General features: G+C 42.6%; 2 protein-coding genes across 2 annotated transcripts; one reads left to right on the top strand and one right to left on the bottom strand.

Moving 5' to 3' along the window:
• Nucleotides 1-1,081: 1,081 nt before the first annotated feature.
• On the top strand, nucleotides 1,082-5,420 carry cdc42l (cell division cycle 42, like). Its single transcript, XM_085801588.1, has 6 exons — nucleotides 1,082-1,131; nucleotides 3,071-3,175; nucleotides 3,348-3,420; nucleotides 3,545-3,654; nucleotides 4,080-4,277; nucleotides 4,380-5,420. The coding sequence occupies exons 2-6, from the start codon at nucleotides 3,071-3,073 to the stop codon at nucleotides 4,467-4,469; spliced, it is 576 nt and encodes a 191-aa protein (XP_085657714.1). The 5' UTR covers nucleotides 1,082-1,131; the 3' UTR covers nucleotides 4,470-5,420.
• A 596-nt stretch (nucleotides 5,421-6,016) lies between these two features.
• Nucleotides 6,017-9,863, bottom strand: wnt4b (wingless-type MMTV integration site family, member 4b). The gene is made up of 9 exons (XM_085801576.1): nucleotides 9,501-9,863; nucleotides 8,936-9,174; nucleotides 8,435-8,588; nucleotides 8,165-8,249; nucleotides 7,910-8,041; nucleotides 7,442-7,584; nucleotides 7,224-7,364; nucleotides 6,951-7,113; nucleotides 6,017-6,848 (listed from the first exon to the last, which is right to left on the bottom strand). The coding sequence occupies exons 2-9, from the start codon at nucleotides 9,022-9,024 to the stop codon at nucleotides 6,679-6,681; spliced, it is 1,077 nt and encodes a 358-aa protein (XP_085657702.1). The 5' UTR covers nucleotides 9,025-9,174; nucleotides 9,501-9,863; the 3' UTR covers nucleotides 6,017-6,678.
• Nucleotides 9,864-15,199: the final 5,336 nt, after the last annotated feature.

The raw sequence follows: 15,199 nt of genomic DNA, 5'->3' as shown, positions 1-15,199 counted from the left end.
TTTTCAAGGATGAAACAGAAAAACGGATTTAAAACTCTGGTCAGACTGAAATGGCGGACCTTTGACGAGCTCCTTCGCGAAAATACTAAATGCCCTCCGCTGTTAACCAAAGCGACAGTCCGTTCAGAGGCACAGTAGATAGTAAATTCCAGAAACCTGGACCAAACATGAAAACGGAAGTCAGTCCTCTGACAAAGAGAAGTAACACTGCTGTCAAGTTAGCATCGGAGCTAACGACCGTGACTTCCTGTCACTTTGTGTTTCAAAATAAAGTACTGTATATCCTGTCAGGTTTTCAAAACAATATTCTTTCATAATGTCATGATTTAGACAGTAAAATACTATGAACCCCAAATCATTATGTTATGTTATGTTATGTTATATTATATTATATTATATTATTTCTGATGTTGTTTTTCATTTCTATTTATTTTGTGGCTTAAACCTTATAACCCCTACTGGTGCTAGTGTTTTCACTCTTAGTCTAGGTTAAGTCAGTTTATGGGTAAAGGTGTCTAAGTTAATTATAACAACAATACACACACACACACACACACACACACACACACACACACACACACACACACACACACACACACACACACACACACACACACACACACACACACACACACAGGCATACATGTACAAATTATTGAATCTGGTGACCTTTTTTTTCAGTTTTGTCTTATCATGACGACTATACGACAGAAGATATTTTGATGTCATGGTCATAGAACCAGGATTTCATGTCACAGGGAGTTAACATGTTGTCTCACTGTACTGGCCACTGTACCAGTCACTGTCCTTGTCCCATTGTCTGACAACAGACAAGTGTCTGTATAAATTACTGTATGTGGTTATGGTCAGTTTATAGATAGATAGATAGATAGATAGATAGATAGATAGATAGATAGATAGATAGATAGATAGATAGATAGATAGATAGATAGATAGATAGATAGATAGATAGATAGATAGATAGATAGATAGATAGTTTTCTGTCCAGCAGGGGGCGGTGTTTCTGTTCTCCAGCCGGGACTGACGCTCGTCTTGTCCGCGGCTGCGCTCACAGTAATCCGACCCTCAAACCCGGATGTAACCAACGCCTAACCTGCCTGAAGAAAAACGGTGAGTACAGTTAGAAAAAAATACCCAAATGTAGTAATTCTGCTTAATTAGAGTAGGGGACAGGCGCAGCAGAGTGTGCAGGACAGTGTGTAGTTTCTACAGAGAGGAAGCGCTCGTTTACCGGATCAATAAATCGGTGTTAAAGTGGTAAAGTCAGCAGAGCTTGATTTGTCAGAGTTGGCTCTGAGGTCTGGTTGATGAAGTTGTCATAACTGTCACCGCTAGTTGTTCAGAGATCACTTTCTGCTGTCTGTCGATACAGGTTAAGCTGGAGTCGAACCGTGTGTTTTAAGTTTAATAAAAAAAAAGTAAGTGAGACATGAATCTTGACAGACACCGTGACACGTTATCAATATGACACATGCGCCACTTTATAATAACCCCGGCGGCCAGGCTCAGTGTTTACTGGCCACTCTTACAGCCTCTCACTTTTTCAGTCTTTTTCCCCTCAAAGTCACTTTATATGATGAGCTGTTTATTCAGCGGAAGTGTTGGGGAGTAACCGTGATAAATGAAAATGACAGAGCGCAAATAGGCCGTGTTTTTTTGCTCCCTTCTTTAACATCATTGGTATGTAACCTATGCGGAAGTGATTCTTTCTCATCAATAAACTTTTGCAGGCACATGTAATAACAGGCCTAGTGCGACTGATATCAAGACTGAACCTCCACTTTTCACTTTTTTTCTCTCCCACGTCTGTTCTTATTCCTCACTCACTGAGGATTCAGTAAAAAAAACCCACACACAAACACTTGATCTTCACTGCATCGTTTCTCTTGTCAGACAAAAACTCCCAAACTTTCTTTAGTTCCACTTTCTCTCCAGTGTCCCAGATTGTTAACTTTATATCATTGTAAACTAAAGGAGCAAGACAAAACAAGAAACTGGTGAACTCACATTAAACTGGAATTAAATCTTGATTTTTGGCATTTGTAAGAAATGCATAATCATTAAAATGCAATGGATTTTAACAGGTTTTTCTTCATTATAACCACATAAATGAGAAATATATAATATATAATAAATCAGGACTCATACAGTTGAATCAACATCTCTCTGGAACAGATTCAGCCAAAAAAAAGAAAGAAGAAACTCTACCAGGCCTTTCATGAAGGTTTGATTTCCTGCTGCATGAGACTACATTTGCTCTGGTTAATTGGAACTAATAAAGGGAAGGACTGTAAGTTCATAAGGTGTTACTGTATGTATGTGAAATATTTTAAATGAAAGTAATTGGCCTAATTTATGACATCAGATTAATGTAGGGCATTAAAATAAATCTGCAACGCGTTTTAAAGTTGTGGCAGGTTAGATCGAGCTAAGTTATATCAGTACAAGTATTTTGGTATTATTAGTAAACCCTATTTACTACTTATATATGTAGAGCTGTAGCTAACAACAATTGAAGGCAGTGTTTATCTGATTATATTTTCAGATTAATTATTTTTCTTTCAAAAGACTTTTAGAAATGTTTTTGTAGGATTTTTGACCTCGTCAGGTCTTGTTCTTTCTCTCCACCTGTCCAAAACCATGTGATGTTCAGGTCACTGTTAGAAGTTAGAACATGCAAATTCATTTCACACCGTTACCCTTTTGCTTTAGGAACAAAATAATCCTCATTATCAAAGTAACTGCAGATAAATATTATGCTGCTCACCTAATCAAAGCAGGGGAAAATTAAAGAAGTCTATTAAAGGAAAAGTACTACACCGCTTGAATAAATGTTGCACTGCTCAATTATTTTCTCATCAGTCTGTTGGTTTTATGTTTCCCTGCCTATTGATGTACGTGTGCATCTTCGTGTTGCATCACTTTGCTGCATCCGAGGCGGTGGGTGACGCTGCAAAGCATTTCGACTTCATGTGCGTTACTTCCTCTGTCTGATCTACTGTTTTTGCACGACACTCTGTGATGTTTCCTATTTTCTGTTTCCTTGTAGATGCAGACTATAAAATGTGTAGTTGTAGGAGACGGTGCGGTAGGAAAGACCTGCTTACTGATCTCCTACACAACCAACAAGTTCCCCTCAGAATATGTGCCTACGGTAAGAACAATCAATACGGACTGAGTCATACTGAATAAAAGTGCTGTACGTGGTTAACAGAATCCCTTAGAGCCAGTTCCTTTTTAATATTTGCTTGTGATTCAAATACATTGTAAGCAGATGTGTTCTTGTTTTGTCTAATGCGTTTTTATTTTTGTTTGTGTGCTCAAAGGTTTTTGACAATTATGCAGTGACGGTGATGATCGGGGGAGAGCCCTATACACTTGGTCTTTTTGACACAGCAGGTAACACAAACGTCTTGGACAGTCTCTCTTTTTTTATTTTTTTTTATCTCTCTCTCATTTCTGTCAATCTGAAACTGATAGAAAAACTTCCCTGTTCTTCCTGTCTCGTGGTTGTTGCTCTCAGGTCAGGAGGATTATGACAGGCTGCGTCCTCTCAGCTATCCACAGACAGACGTGTTCCTTGTATGTTTCTCTTCTGTCTCCCCCTCATCTTTTGAAAACGTCAAAGAGAAGGTCAGTTTTTTTTGTTTTGTTTTTTTTTTAACCATTTGTGCACTGGTTGAACTTATGCTGCCCACATACTGTATGATACCGTACTGATAGTAAAAAAAATAATAATTTTATGACATAGGAGAGTCTAATTAAAAAAAAAAATCTTTAAATCACACCAAAGATTTCAAATTCAATATTTTTGAAAGACACATGATGCTAAAATTCAATAAAATTATCAGAATTGTGTAATTGTGTAAATCAGGACCCATCTGCTCAAAGATCAACAATATTACAGTACTTTTAGTACTTGGCATTTTTTTTAATATATTTTCTGCAATAAACACATTTAGTTTAATAAAAAATATAAAGGATTGATACTCAGCCCTAGAGATGACAGTGAAAGAATAAAATACTAATTTAATATATTTGTCTTTCTCGTTTTGCAGTGGGTCCCTGAGATCTCTCATCATTGCCCACGAACACCCTTCCTGTTAGTGGGCACACAGGTGGACTTGAGGGAAGACAGCAACACAGTGGAAAAGCTGGCAAAGAACAAACAGCGCCCCCTATATCCTGAGAGCGGAGAGAAGCTGGCACGAGAGCTCAAGGCTGTAAAATATGTGGAGTGCTCTGCTCTCACACAGGTATGGCACAAAGTTTCCCCAGGTGAAAAAAAGCATATTTGTCATTACAGCTTCATTTCCCTCTGTGACACTTGTTTTCTCTCCTTTTCTTCTTCTTATCAGCGAGGTCTTAAGAATGTGTTTGACGAGGCCATCCTCGCAGCCTTGGAGCCTCCAGAGACCAAAACCAAGAGAAAGTGCGTCCTTCTATAGATGAACAACGACAACGAGAGAAGTAATGGTGTTAGAAAGTGTGTGGGGCGAATCAAAAAACATCAGAAAGATCAATGGCCTTTATGAAAAAAAAAGGACAAAACAAAAGGGGAAGGGAGGTACAATGCCATTGAGACTTATTCTAATACACGTGTACACTGATTGTGCCTTCAAAATAAACTTTGAAAGATGCTGAGGCAGCAAAACTTCAGCATGTAGTAAATGCAGTCAGTGTCACCTATCTCCTTTCCTGAAAGCTTTTAAAACTTGCAGTGTTCTCTCTACAGATATTCAGGTGGGGCGGGCCCCCCTGCCTGTCACTGTTGCTCCATTTTTAAAAAGAAAAGAAAGATCATTCATATAGTTGCCTTATGTCTCGCAATCACTTGGGGCTTTTAAACTCAGTGTAAGGAAATACAAACAGGGAAACACTTTAGTTACATTTAACATTAAGTTTTTAGAGAACTTTGTTTAGTACATTTAAAGGGGCAACTTAATGTTAAGTGGTACTTTATTTGCTTTCTTTTCTGGCGCTTTTGGATCGAACCATGAAAGCACAAGAGATGTATTATCACTCCAGACAAAGGTAGCTGTCTGAAATGACTTTCCTCCAACTCCCAGTGACGCTTGTGGGAGGCCAAGTGCATTTTCACCAAAGTCCCCTTTCAAGGCGACTTCTGAATTTCTATTTTATTCTCCTCTTGTGTATATTGTATTAATTCTGTGACTCTGTTTTGGGAAATTTTAGTTATTCATTTTGAAACTTGACTTTTTATTTTATCCAGATTTTTTATTGCTAGACTACCAACTTTTGAGTGATCGATAATATAACAAATTAAAGTTGTAATATTTTCGATAGATCTTAATCTTGATAGAGATTAAGATGATAACCTTTGCTAGTAGATTTCGGGGTGTTTGTAATCACAGGATATTTTTAATAAAAATGGTTTACGTAATGACATGGAAAGTTGTCATTGTTATGTATGTTTGAGTGAAACCTGCCCGTAGAGCAAGTCAAACAGTGACTAGTTATGTTCACACCTGTGTTTTTGATGTCAGTACATTCTGTGTTGCTGTTTTTTGCCAAGTTTTACCTTTATTGGGTCAGACAGTTAAGAAATATTGGGAGAATGACACCGACTTGGTCAGGATTCAACCACTAGCTTAGGAGCAGACGATGCCCAAATGGGACGTGTCAGCCAGCCAATCGCCCCCTTTGTACGTGTACGTGTACGTTTTTTTTAAGGAAAGCCAGTCTGAATATTTTGAATCGGCATTTGTTCACACCAGCATGTAGTCTTCTTCCTTTTCTCTGTCTTTTGGCAGTGCATCACAAGGTTACTCCGTCTCTGTTGCAATTCACACTCACCGTATGGCCTTTTGCACTTGAAATGTATATATCAGACTGGGATCAGCTCTGAAGTGACACATTAACACCATCCTGGGTCTATGTAGATAAGTCAGCAGTAGATAAGTAGATGACTCATGTGCCTTTGTCAGAAGGGAAACACGTCTGACCAGTAAGAGACTCAAAAAGAGACACCTGCTGGATAAAAACTACTGTATTTATTAGATTTCTTGATCAAACCTAAAAGCACTGCTTGTGCAGTAATACACAGAAGAGATGACAGTGAGGGACAAAACACAAGACAGACACTGATGTAAGTAGAAGTTATTTCTGTGATTTGAGGGGTCACTGCTGGAGGCTGAAGTGAAGATATACAAATAAATAAACCAGAATAGAGAAGAAGACATAAATAGAGTCAGCGTTTCAACGACCTGCTAGTCTATGATAACAACGCAAATAGTTTGCATAAGACAAAAACAGTGCTGCAATGTTTTTCTTTGTTAGTTCTGGTTAAGTTCAGCTTTAAAAGCTTTGTCAGTTCAATGTGATGCTGTGGAGTGTGTGTGTGTGTGTGTGTTTGGCACAGTCGGTGTCGCATAAGGTCAAGAAAGGTGGAAGTGAATTTTGTTTGTACCTTACTCACTGTTGATGCTTTGTCATCGTTCTTAATTTGTGTGTGTGCTCTATTAACTCTAGCTTCACTGCCCCCAAAATGAAAATTAGTTCAACTGCGGCTACTTTTGGCCAACGTGTACAACAGTTTGGTGTCTGCGTCGTCCTTCTTCCTTAGTCTTTGTGTTCCCAAGTGTCTGTCTGGTGGTTTGTGTGGGTCGGTTGTTCTGGTCTTGTCTGGACGCCGTCTTACACTCTGCAGGTGTGAATAGTGACCGTGTTCTTGCACTGCTGGCAGCGCACCGAGCAGCACCAGGAGAACTTGCAGGAGCAGCGCTGCACCACCTCAGCCCGACCCGCCCTGTACCCCGGCCCGCAGCACACCAGCTCGCATCCATCCGGCGCCAGCCGAGAGGTTCCTGTGGTGTGTTTTTAAAAGACAGAGCGGCATCACTTTCTGTCACCGATTCCATTGGTAAGTGTGTTTTACCTAGACGAGACGGTCCTGGCATTGATCTTACCGTTGCATCTCCTCCCAGCAGTCCCGGGGATACCGTTGTCAGGGTCGAGATGACAGAAATCTGGAGAAGGCGCAAGGTACAGAAGGTCTCTGGCAGCGGGGGGTTTGACCTGGGGGTCACGGGGGAGCAGGGCCGTCCTGGATCCTATACGAGTCAGACGGACCTGAGAGGAGCAGGATGTTTAAAGTCATTTTCAAAGTCTAAGGGGACGCTGTAGGGTTTCAGATCAAGAATCTGCGTTGAAAGAAATAAGCAGAAGATTAATTCAGATACCTCTGTGGCTCCATCGAAGCGTTCCTTGAGCACGACGCCCACGCGTCTGAATGGTGGCATGACCTTCCAGCAAGTCCTCAGCTCACAAGAGCCAGAGACGCCATGACATTTACACTCCACCTGCATGTTGTGAAGGATGGCCTGGGGATGACAGGATGGTGAATATAAGCTCAGAGGGTTGTCACTACATTCTCACAGATTTCCAGATTTTCACCGACCTTTCGGCCAGCCTCGTTGTTATGGAGATTCATAAGCGGTCGCCCCGCTGACAGCCCCTTGGCTCGTTCTGGTTCGTCTACAAATGTCTGGGAGAAAGCCACGCCATAGGACAGGTTGTCACTGCACCCAGACCACTGGAAACCTGTGGTAGTGGGACAGAAAAAAACAGCTGTGTGGAAAACCAGAGCCTTGGAAGTACTTCAGTTGATGTTTTCAAGTTTTAAAATGGATGACTGGTAAATGGAAAATCCACACTGGATCACATAAGGCGGAAACAACTGCTGCACTGCTGTCCCGGTCAGTACGATTGCGGCACAGCTGTTTTGACAGCTGATGGAGATATCACCGACCACAGCGTGCTCGTAAGTGTTACCTGGCTAAGCTTCAACCAGCAGTGGTTTCATGCTCCGAGTGACTCAGCGTGGATTTGTCTCGTCACATTTTTATGCACCAGGATCCAAGCTCACCCTCGGGGCTGACCCCCCTGACCTTCCTGTCACAGCCACACCTCTCCAGCTCCCCGCGGGTACAGGCTCGGGTCACGGCCACCGCCACAGCTGCCGAGGACAAAGCATGCACAAAGGCCGCCTCACGAGTGCCTGGATCCAAAATAGAGCACGTGATGTGGAAATTCAGATTCTGAAGTGCGTGTGAGAGTCGTGAGATGTTAACATTTTTTCAGGCAGTAACCCTGCATGACACAAGTTCAGTACTGAGCGTACCTTGGTTCATGACTCTGCCAAATACATTGATCCCACGTGGGGTGGTGGAACAGTTCCAACGGCGATTCCTGAACTGGTGCTGGCACTGAGTTAGACAGACAGACAACAGACAGATGGGGGGGTGGGGGGGGCTGTTATGTGAAATGTAACAGCTCCAATGCACTGATAGTTACAGCAATATATCTGGAACTGCTGTTGGATATGAGACAAAAAAATAATCAGATATAATGACGCATTCAAGTCATGATCCCTGAGACTATTTGGCCATACCTCTTCTATGACCATCTCTGCTGCCTTGCGTACGGACTCCATGACCTCCCCCCGTGCCCTGCACACCCCCACCTGCCCTGGGGTCAGCCCCCTCAGCCGTGCACATGGGGCAGCACCGGACACAGGCCTGGAGCGAGGCAACCTCGCCAGGGAGCTGAGGTAGAAAAATGGGGAGTGGTATAGTGACTAGAGTTTATTTAGGGGAAAAAGGAAGATGTATAATTAAGCACAGGGAGGGAGAGAAAGAAGAAGAGGGGACAAAGAGGATGAAGAGGTAACAAGTTTGAGAGAGGACAGAAACAAGCGCAGGACCAGGCGAAGCAGACAGAGAAGACACAGCAAAGGCAAAGAGAAAGAAAAGAGAAAAGGTCACCAGGACTGAGACAAAGAAAGAGAGGGGAGCAACTGAAAGAGATTTAGAGACATGTCACCATCTTTTAAAAGTTATAGCATGACAAACAAACTCCCTCTTTCTCTTCCTCCCTCGCACGCTAGACTTACAGCCAGTTGGTTGCCATGGTGGGGTGGGTTGCCCATAGCAACAGGAGGAGGAGTGGTGCCGTGAGATTGACAGTGGAGACAGTTGGCATCAGACTGTCTGTCTGTCCGTCCGTCTCCGTGCGTCAGGCTGGGTCTAGGGACAGCACGCTGCCCGTCTCCACAGTGGAAGCGATCCGTCCGTCTGCGTGTGGTGTTGGTTTATGTGTCAGGTCCAGGGTCTGGGGAAGATCCCCTCATATCTGTCCAAACCACAAGTGAAAAGATTAGTGGCAAGTCCACTGCTGAAGCTGTTAATGGTCCAATTCTTTAAGATAGTTTTGATCATCTTAAACTTAACAATAGATTACATAAAAATACTTATTGAAACATCAGTGTTTATCTGAGTCTGCAAAAGTTACAATATAAAACATAACATTACCAAAACTGCACATTTATTATTCCAAAATTAGATAAAATGCTGTAAATTCATTTTTGATTTAATGTCATAGTGATGGAAAAAGTTTTTTCTGATGCAATCCTGTGTCAAAATGTGCTTTCATCTTGTTAGAGTAACACTGATTCTTACCAGTTCATAGTCCTGTGATATCCAATTATTCTTCCCTTTTGTTTGACCTGAATTTTGTCCAAATTTTAATCAGCGCAGGCGTTCATCAGTTTCTTCTCTGGTGCTGTCAGTGACAGCAAAAGCATGCTCACAGGACAGGAGTGTTTTAGAAACTACAAGCAACACTCATCCTCTTATAATTCAAAAATGAGTCCTCATCTCCAATTCAATCGGATGAATTAATGAAATCTACCGCCTCAAAAAAGACAAATCGTAAAGTCCAGAAGTGCTAATGAAAGCCTAATGACATTGTGTCCGCAGGTACTTGGTTCAGTCCCAGGAAAACAAACGTGTCCATTCCAGTTTGAAACAGCGAGAATGAGTGAGAGCAGTGAGATGGGAGTGATGGGTTATAAAGGAGGTAGAGAGTGAGGGTGGGAGAGAGAGGACAGGCATGATCCTGGGTGTGGAGTGATGCCGAGGGAGGAGGAGGCTTTGAATAAAGGATAATAGTTGTACGACGTAAGCATTTAGAGTGATTGTGTTTGTTTGGCATGAGACCTAAAATCTGAGCTTGTGCTGGAGACAGAAGACTGCAGTCTTCTAAATGATTATCACAAATGTGATAACGTGCCCCATTATTTCCTCATGTGTTTATGCATACTTATGTGTGTTTGCCCAAGTCCTTTAGCTACAGACCATCTCCACACAGTGAACACAAATTCCAGCCTTTTGTTTCTTCTTCTGAAACTTTCAAGCAGAAATATTGATCCATGACACATCCTGCAAAATGCTCACACGGAAAACAATGACAAAGCATTTTTGTTTCCGCGTACATGCATATGCATGTGAGAAAGTGTCTTACCTAATGTTTAATTTTCCCAAACTTTGTTGCTCATTTTACGAGTCCCCCCCTCCCCTCCCCTTCCACTATCTCCCCTGCATTTGCCCTCTCGTTCTCCCTCTCTCCCACTCCCTATATTGTCTTAGAAGAAGGGGTGACATTTAGACAAGGGGAAGAAAACACACTGCCGACAAATATTGGAACTGAGGCAAATAAATCACAAGATAGGAGGGGAAGGAGGGCACAGGGAGAAAGCTGATGGGTGTTACACTGGGGTTAGGAAGAAGTAGCAAAGAATAACAACGTAGGTTTGTGAAACATAAATTTGAGGGGAAAAGTGGAATGACATGATACAGTGTGTGGATTTAATGTTTGAGAAAAAAACAGTTTTCAACAGTTTACTATTGAATGATTTACTTATCTCTCCTTTTGTCTCTTGATTTGTGCAGCCAGCAATATATTGTTATTGACCGTGTACAAAACAGGCAAACAAACTGATATTCCAACTTAGTTTTACACTAATATAGTTAATGAATCTATAATTTCCATCACGGTCAAGATTGCAATTATCAGACATAAAGTCATTTATGTGGTATTGTTAAGTAGCTGCTTTGCAAAACTGGGCTAGTTAGCATTTAGAAAGATAGCTAGTTAATCTGGTTTTTTTTCTCCATTATGTCAGATTTATCTTGTGTATTACTTGTGGGGTTATAACAAATTCATTGACCAAAATGCTGTAAAATCAAAAATCAGTTTCTCAGTTACAGGTAGAAAGAGTATGAACATTTGCTCTAACTTTCTTAACAGCTGCCTAAACAGATCGGCTACTGCCATTTGTCTTGTGTTTACCACAGCGTAGCCACATGTTTGTTTGTTAGTTTTTTCCTAGAACAACTTCTGATGATATTGACGACATGTTACTGTAGATGTAGGTCCAATTTAGCTTTTGTTTTATGATTGGTTATTTTTTGGGCCTGTATCTTATGTCTTCTTTAATCAGCGATGGTTCATTAGAATGGGTGCATTGTCATTTTTATGTTTTTTATTGGTTTTTGGGGGGGGGGGGGGTTGAAGACTTTTTATTTTAAATCCCAGAGGCTGGTCAAACATGTAGCACAGGATTGTGCTACAATCTTGTCACAACAAACGTATCTATTGCCTAGTCTCCGTCCATTTGCCAATTTACCTGAACCCTTTGACACTTAGTTCCTCAGTAAATGGTCACCCCATCCACCCCTCAGCCCCTCTCACTGTCCCTCTTTCCTCTGTCTATATCTGTAAAGACAGGTTTCTTCTAGGCCCCCTTCCCTCCTTTTTTGTCCTCCTCATGTCGTATTCCTCCTTTGTGTCCCCTGTTTCTCCAAGTGACGTCTTCTGCTGTCTCCCACAGCAACGCCATGGAGATGAGCTGGCCACTGTCATGTCCGGCGCCTCTGTTATGCTCATCCCTTCACCCCTCTCTCGTAAATAACTTGCCCTCTTTTTTTTATCTTTATCTTTCCCCCATTTTGTGGACATTTTATCATGCTGAAATGGTCTGGTGCTGATTGACTGTAGCCAGGTTGCAGAGCCCAAAGAGATGCTTGTTAAAGCTTCAGCATGACATATACATAGAGATGACTTGCATTCCCTCAGTTATAGTGGGGGGCTGCAGTAGACCTTGAGAGACTTGAGTGAGGTGGGGCGGCTGAACTCGTCTTACTTCGTCCACTGATGCTGCTGACTATGGGATGGATGAGTGGCCTCAGTCAGAGATGATTGCCTCAGGGTAATTTTGAACTTCATGAACATACCTCCCTCCATGAAGGTCATTATGAGATATAAGTGTGACCCGTCACCTTTTGCTCTCCCCCTCCCTCCCTCTGATACTCCTCTACCTGCCCCGGCCGTCGGAGCGCAGATGAAATAATCATATCAGGCAGAAACATGACTGCCGTGCATGAGCACGCTCACATTGCTCAGGCATCTCTGCCAACAAAGAGCTGAATGCACTGCTGTGTATGGATGTGTGCGGAGCGTGTGCATGAATATTATGGGATGGCGGGCGGTGGTGTTGTCAGGCAGGGAAGTGGGGGCGGCAGAGTGGGCGGTGAGCTGTGTGCACATGGGGGGGGGGAGGGGGCAGAGGGAATGGACGACCCATGAATATTATGGAGTGATGGTGGTGGTGGTGGTGGTGGTGGAGGAGGGAGGGTGGCACGGGAGGTGTATGGAGTGCGCGAGGTGGAAAGATAGCTGTGCATACGGGATGGAAGGAGGAGGTGTTGGTGACGGCGCTGCACGTGAGCCCATGTGTACGCGCATACATGCATGTGTAAGGGGCATTCGAGCGATGGTAACAGACAACGGCCAGACATAGGCCTTTGTTGCTATGCGATCTGCATGTACCGTACCGTGGGGAATATTGCAGTGTCCATCGCAGTGGAGGAAGCAGTGGAAGGCCTCTGCACTCCCATTTCGACAGTTCGTGCCCTATTCAAGCAGAATGCAACCTCTGGTGCAACAGGGATCTTTGTGTCTGTGAACAAGAGGAGCAAAATGAGTACATCTTATATGACATGCCGTTTTTCACTGTCCATGGTCCTCAGGGAGCAAAACACAGACATACAAGAGGAGTTTAATGATTACATCCCTGCTTTACAGTGAAGAAATTAATAATATTACTCCTACTCTACGCTATTTTATCATGAAAATTAAAGTAAAATGAATAGTAATCTATGCTCATCAATCTCACTTAAGCCTTAACAAGCAGCAGCCTGCCAGCGGGCCAGTCACTCACAACAATCTCATGATGTGCAGCCAAACACTGTTTGAGCCAGCTGAATTTTATTTAAATTCTAGTGGAGATCCTATGGGTTCTTTGCAGACCAAACATGTCAAGCTCAATATCGGGCTAAATGTTAATATAATGTAGCACAAGGCATCTAACTGATTAAGTGGTACAGCTGCTTAGTGTAAACATCATAAAGCTTCAATAAAGAGCTGAAAGAGGATGATATGGAGTAGGCCTAACAGTGGATGTGATATTGTCATCAGACAGCGTGGAATATGTCCAATAAAAATAAATTGACAGTTTAAGCTACAAACTACAGTGGAAAAAGATTATGTATGTGTTGTTCAAAGACCAAATCAGATTATGTGTGATAATGTACAACAAAAAGAGCCTCTCACTGTGTATCAGTAAATCTGTCTGCAAAATGATCAGTATTGCATGTGGTTTCTGACCCACTGCTGAAACATTTTAAATTGGACCTATTGCACACAGACCCCTCCTCAGCCAAAAGCATCTTTTCGTGGGCCATTCTTATATATTTATTTATTCATTGCTTTTGGTTTTTTTTTTGTGTGTGTGTGTTTTGTTTTAAGGTTTTATAAATCATGAAGCATAAAACCTGCAGAACCAAGTGCAGCTGCGGTTGACGCTTGTTTGGTGTTTGAATCAAGCTCTAGTACCATTGAAAAAACTATTTTATCACAGCTATAGCTACTACTTTAATGGGTCTCTCATGTGCAGCAGCTCAGGTGTTGTTTACTGTCATCCAAACAAAATTTGAAGGCAGCGATTTGTGTGTTTTTATGAATCAAATTTAACACTTCAGGGAAACTTGCTTGCTTGTGACCTGCATCCTACAACATAAGAGAAAGAAACTAGCAGGATATTCACCAGGAAAGACTGTGGAGGCCTCGGGCCTACTGAGCAGGAGCATGAGTGTAATTTCTTTATGTATCCAAATGTGATTCAATGTTATAAGGAATGCAGGGGGGTATAAACTAGTATGTCTCAGATTAGTGTCTCTTCGAAACGATTAGACACATTTGGCCTTCAAGTGCCCAGTTTATGCTGTTATTTAGACTTGTTGCACATTCAAGTGTTTTTACTTCGAAACAGAGGTAAGAACAAAACAGACCCTGCTGGGCCAAAAACATCATTTGGGATTTATTTATTGTGAAAGAGATTGTACATAGTAAACAGCACAGGGCCAGGGCCAAGCAGACATGTGTGCAGCTGTAGCAGGCATGTAATGGATATTTAACTTAATTCTTTTGTACAGTATAATTGCCATTTTGTAGTTGATGTGGTTTGAATGCGCTCAGATCCTTGAATGTCAAATCTTGGCAGGAAGCATTCACGGCTATATTTACTGTTTTGATAGGGGTCCAATGCGCAGCAGCTCGAGCCTTATTTACTGAATTACAGACAGGATTTGAAGGCAACATCTTGTTGAGTTTTTGTGAATCAATTTACTCACTTTTGACCTGCTTTCCTCCACAGCTTCGGACCGTGTGGAGCTGGTGGTTAACACAACACCGGCCACCGCTCTTGTGCACTTGAACACCTGTTGACCTGAGTCGCACTTGAAGGACTTGATCCACACATGGTGCGATGGTGGGTCTTCTTGGTCGACGAGATGTGTGTGGTGCAGTCTGGCTGCTGTGACGGCGCTACGTTGAGGCCTCAGCTGCCTGCACCAGGGATGCTGGGCAGGGTTACAGCAGCATCAAAGTCTCTGACACACATCCAGTGCTGTACAGGCCGAGCCCAGCAGGCCTGTTTGACCTGCACACAGCACTGCTGGCGTGCGGTCTACCTGCGCCTGGATCACACCAGAACAAAACTGAAGCCTCTTTGACTTCTTGGAGTAGTCATTCCCACTCTCAGGTGGATGATGACTGACTATTATGGTCTGTCACCAGTGGACTTGAGCTCCCCTGGAGACCATGTGACTGGTGTTTTTTTCTTTCTTGTCTTTTTAGGAGTTGTATATTATGGGATGTATGCTGCTACTGCTGGAGTATTATGGTCTGTCTGTGGGAGTGGGGGGGGGGTGTCACCATGACAACGGGGTTGCTAAGGGGGCTGGGACTACTAGTGGAA

This window comes from Trachurus japonicus, chromosome 16, assembly GCF_045865225.1.
Source record: "Trachurus japonicus isolate A0001 chromosome 16, Traja_1.0".
Classification (NCBI taxonomy): domain Eukaryota; kingdom Metazoa; phylum Chordata; class Actinopteri; order Carangiformes; family Carangidae; genus Trachurus; species Trachurus japonicus.
This window is presented reverse-complemented; position numbering and strand designations above follow the sequence as displayed.

Bases quoted from the DNA above. Each gene is read 5' to 3' on its own strand.
- cdc42l (XM_085801588.1), top strand. From the start codon at position 3,071: ATGCAGACTATAAAATGTGTAGTTGTAGGAGACGGTGCGGTAGGAAAG. The intron at 3,421-3,544 runs GTAACACAAACG...TGTTGCTCTCAG, and splicing joins TGGTCTTTTTGACACAGCAG to GTCAGGAGGATTATGACAGG. The intron at 3,655-4,079 runs GTCAGTTTTTTT...CTCGTTTTGCAG, and splicing joins TTGAAAACGTCAAAGAGAAG to TGGGTCCCTGAGATCTCTCA.
- wnt4b (XM_085801576.1), bottom strand. From the start codon at position 9,024: ATGCCAACTGTCTCCACTGTCAATCTCACGGCACCACTCCTCCTCCTG. The intron at 7,114-7,223 runs GTATCTGAATTA...TGCTCCTCTCAG, and splicing joins GCTTCGATGGAGCCACAGAG to GTCCGTCTGACTCGTATAGG. The intron at 6,849-6,950 runs GTAAGATCAATG...AACACACCACAG, and splicing joins TGCTGGGAGGAGATGCAACG to GAACCTCTCGGCTGGCGCCG.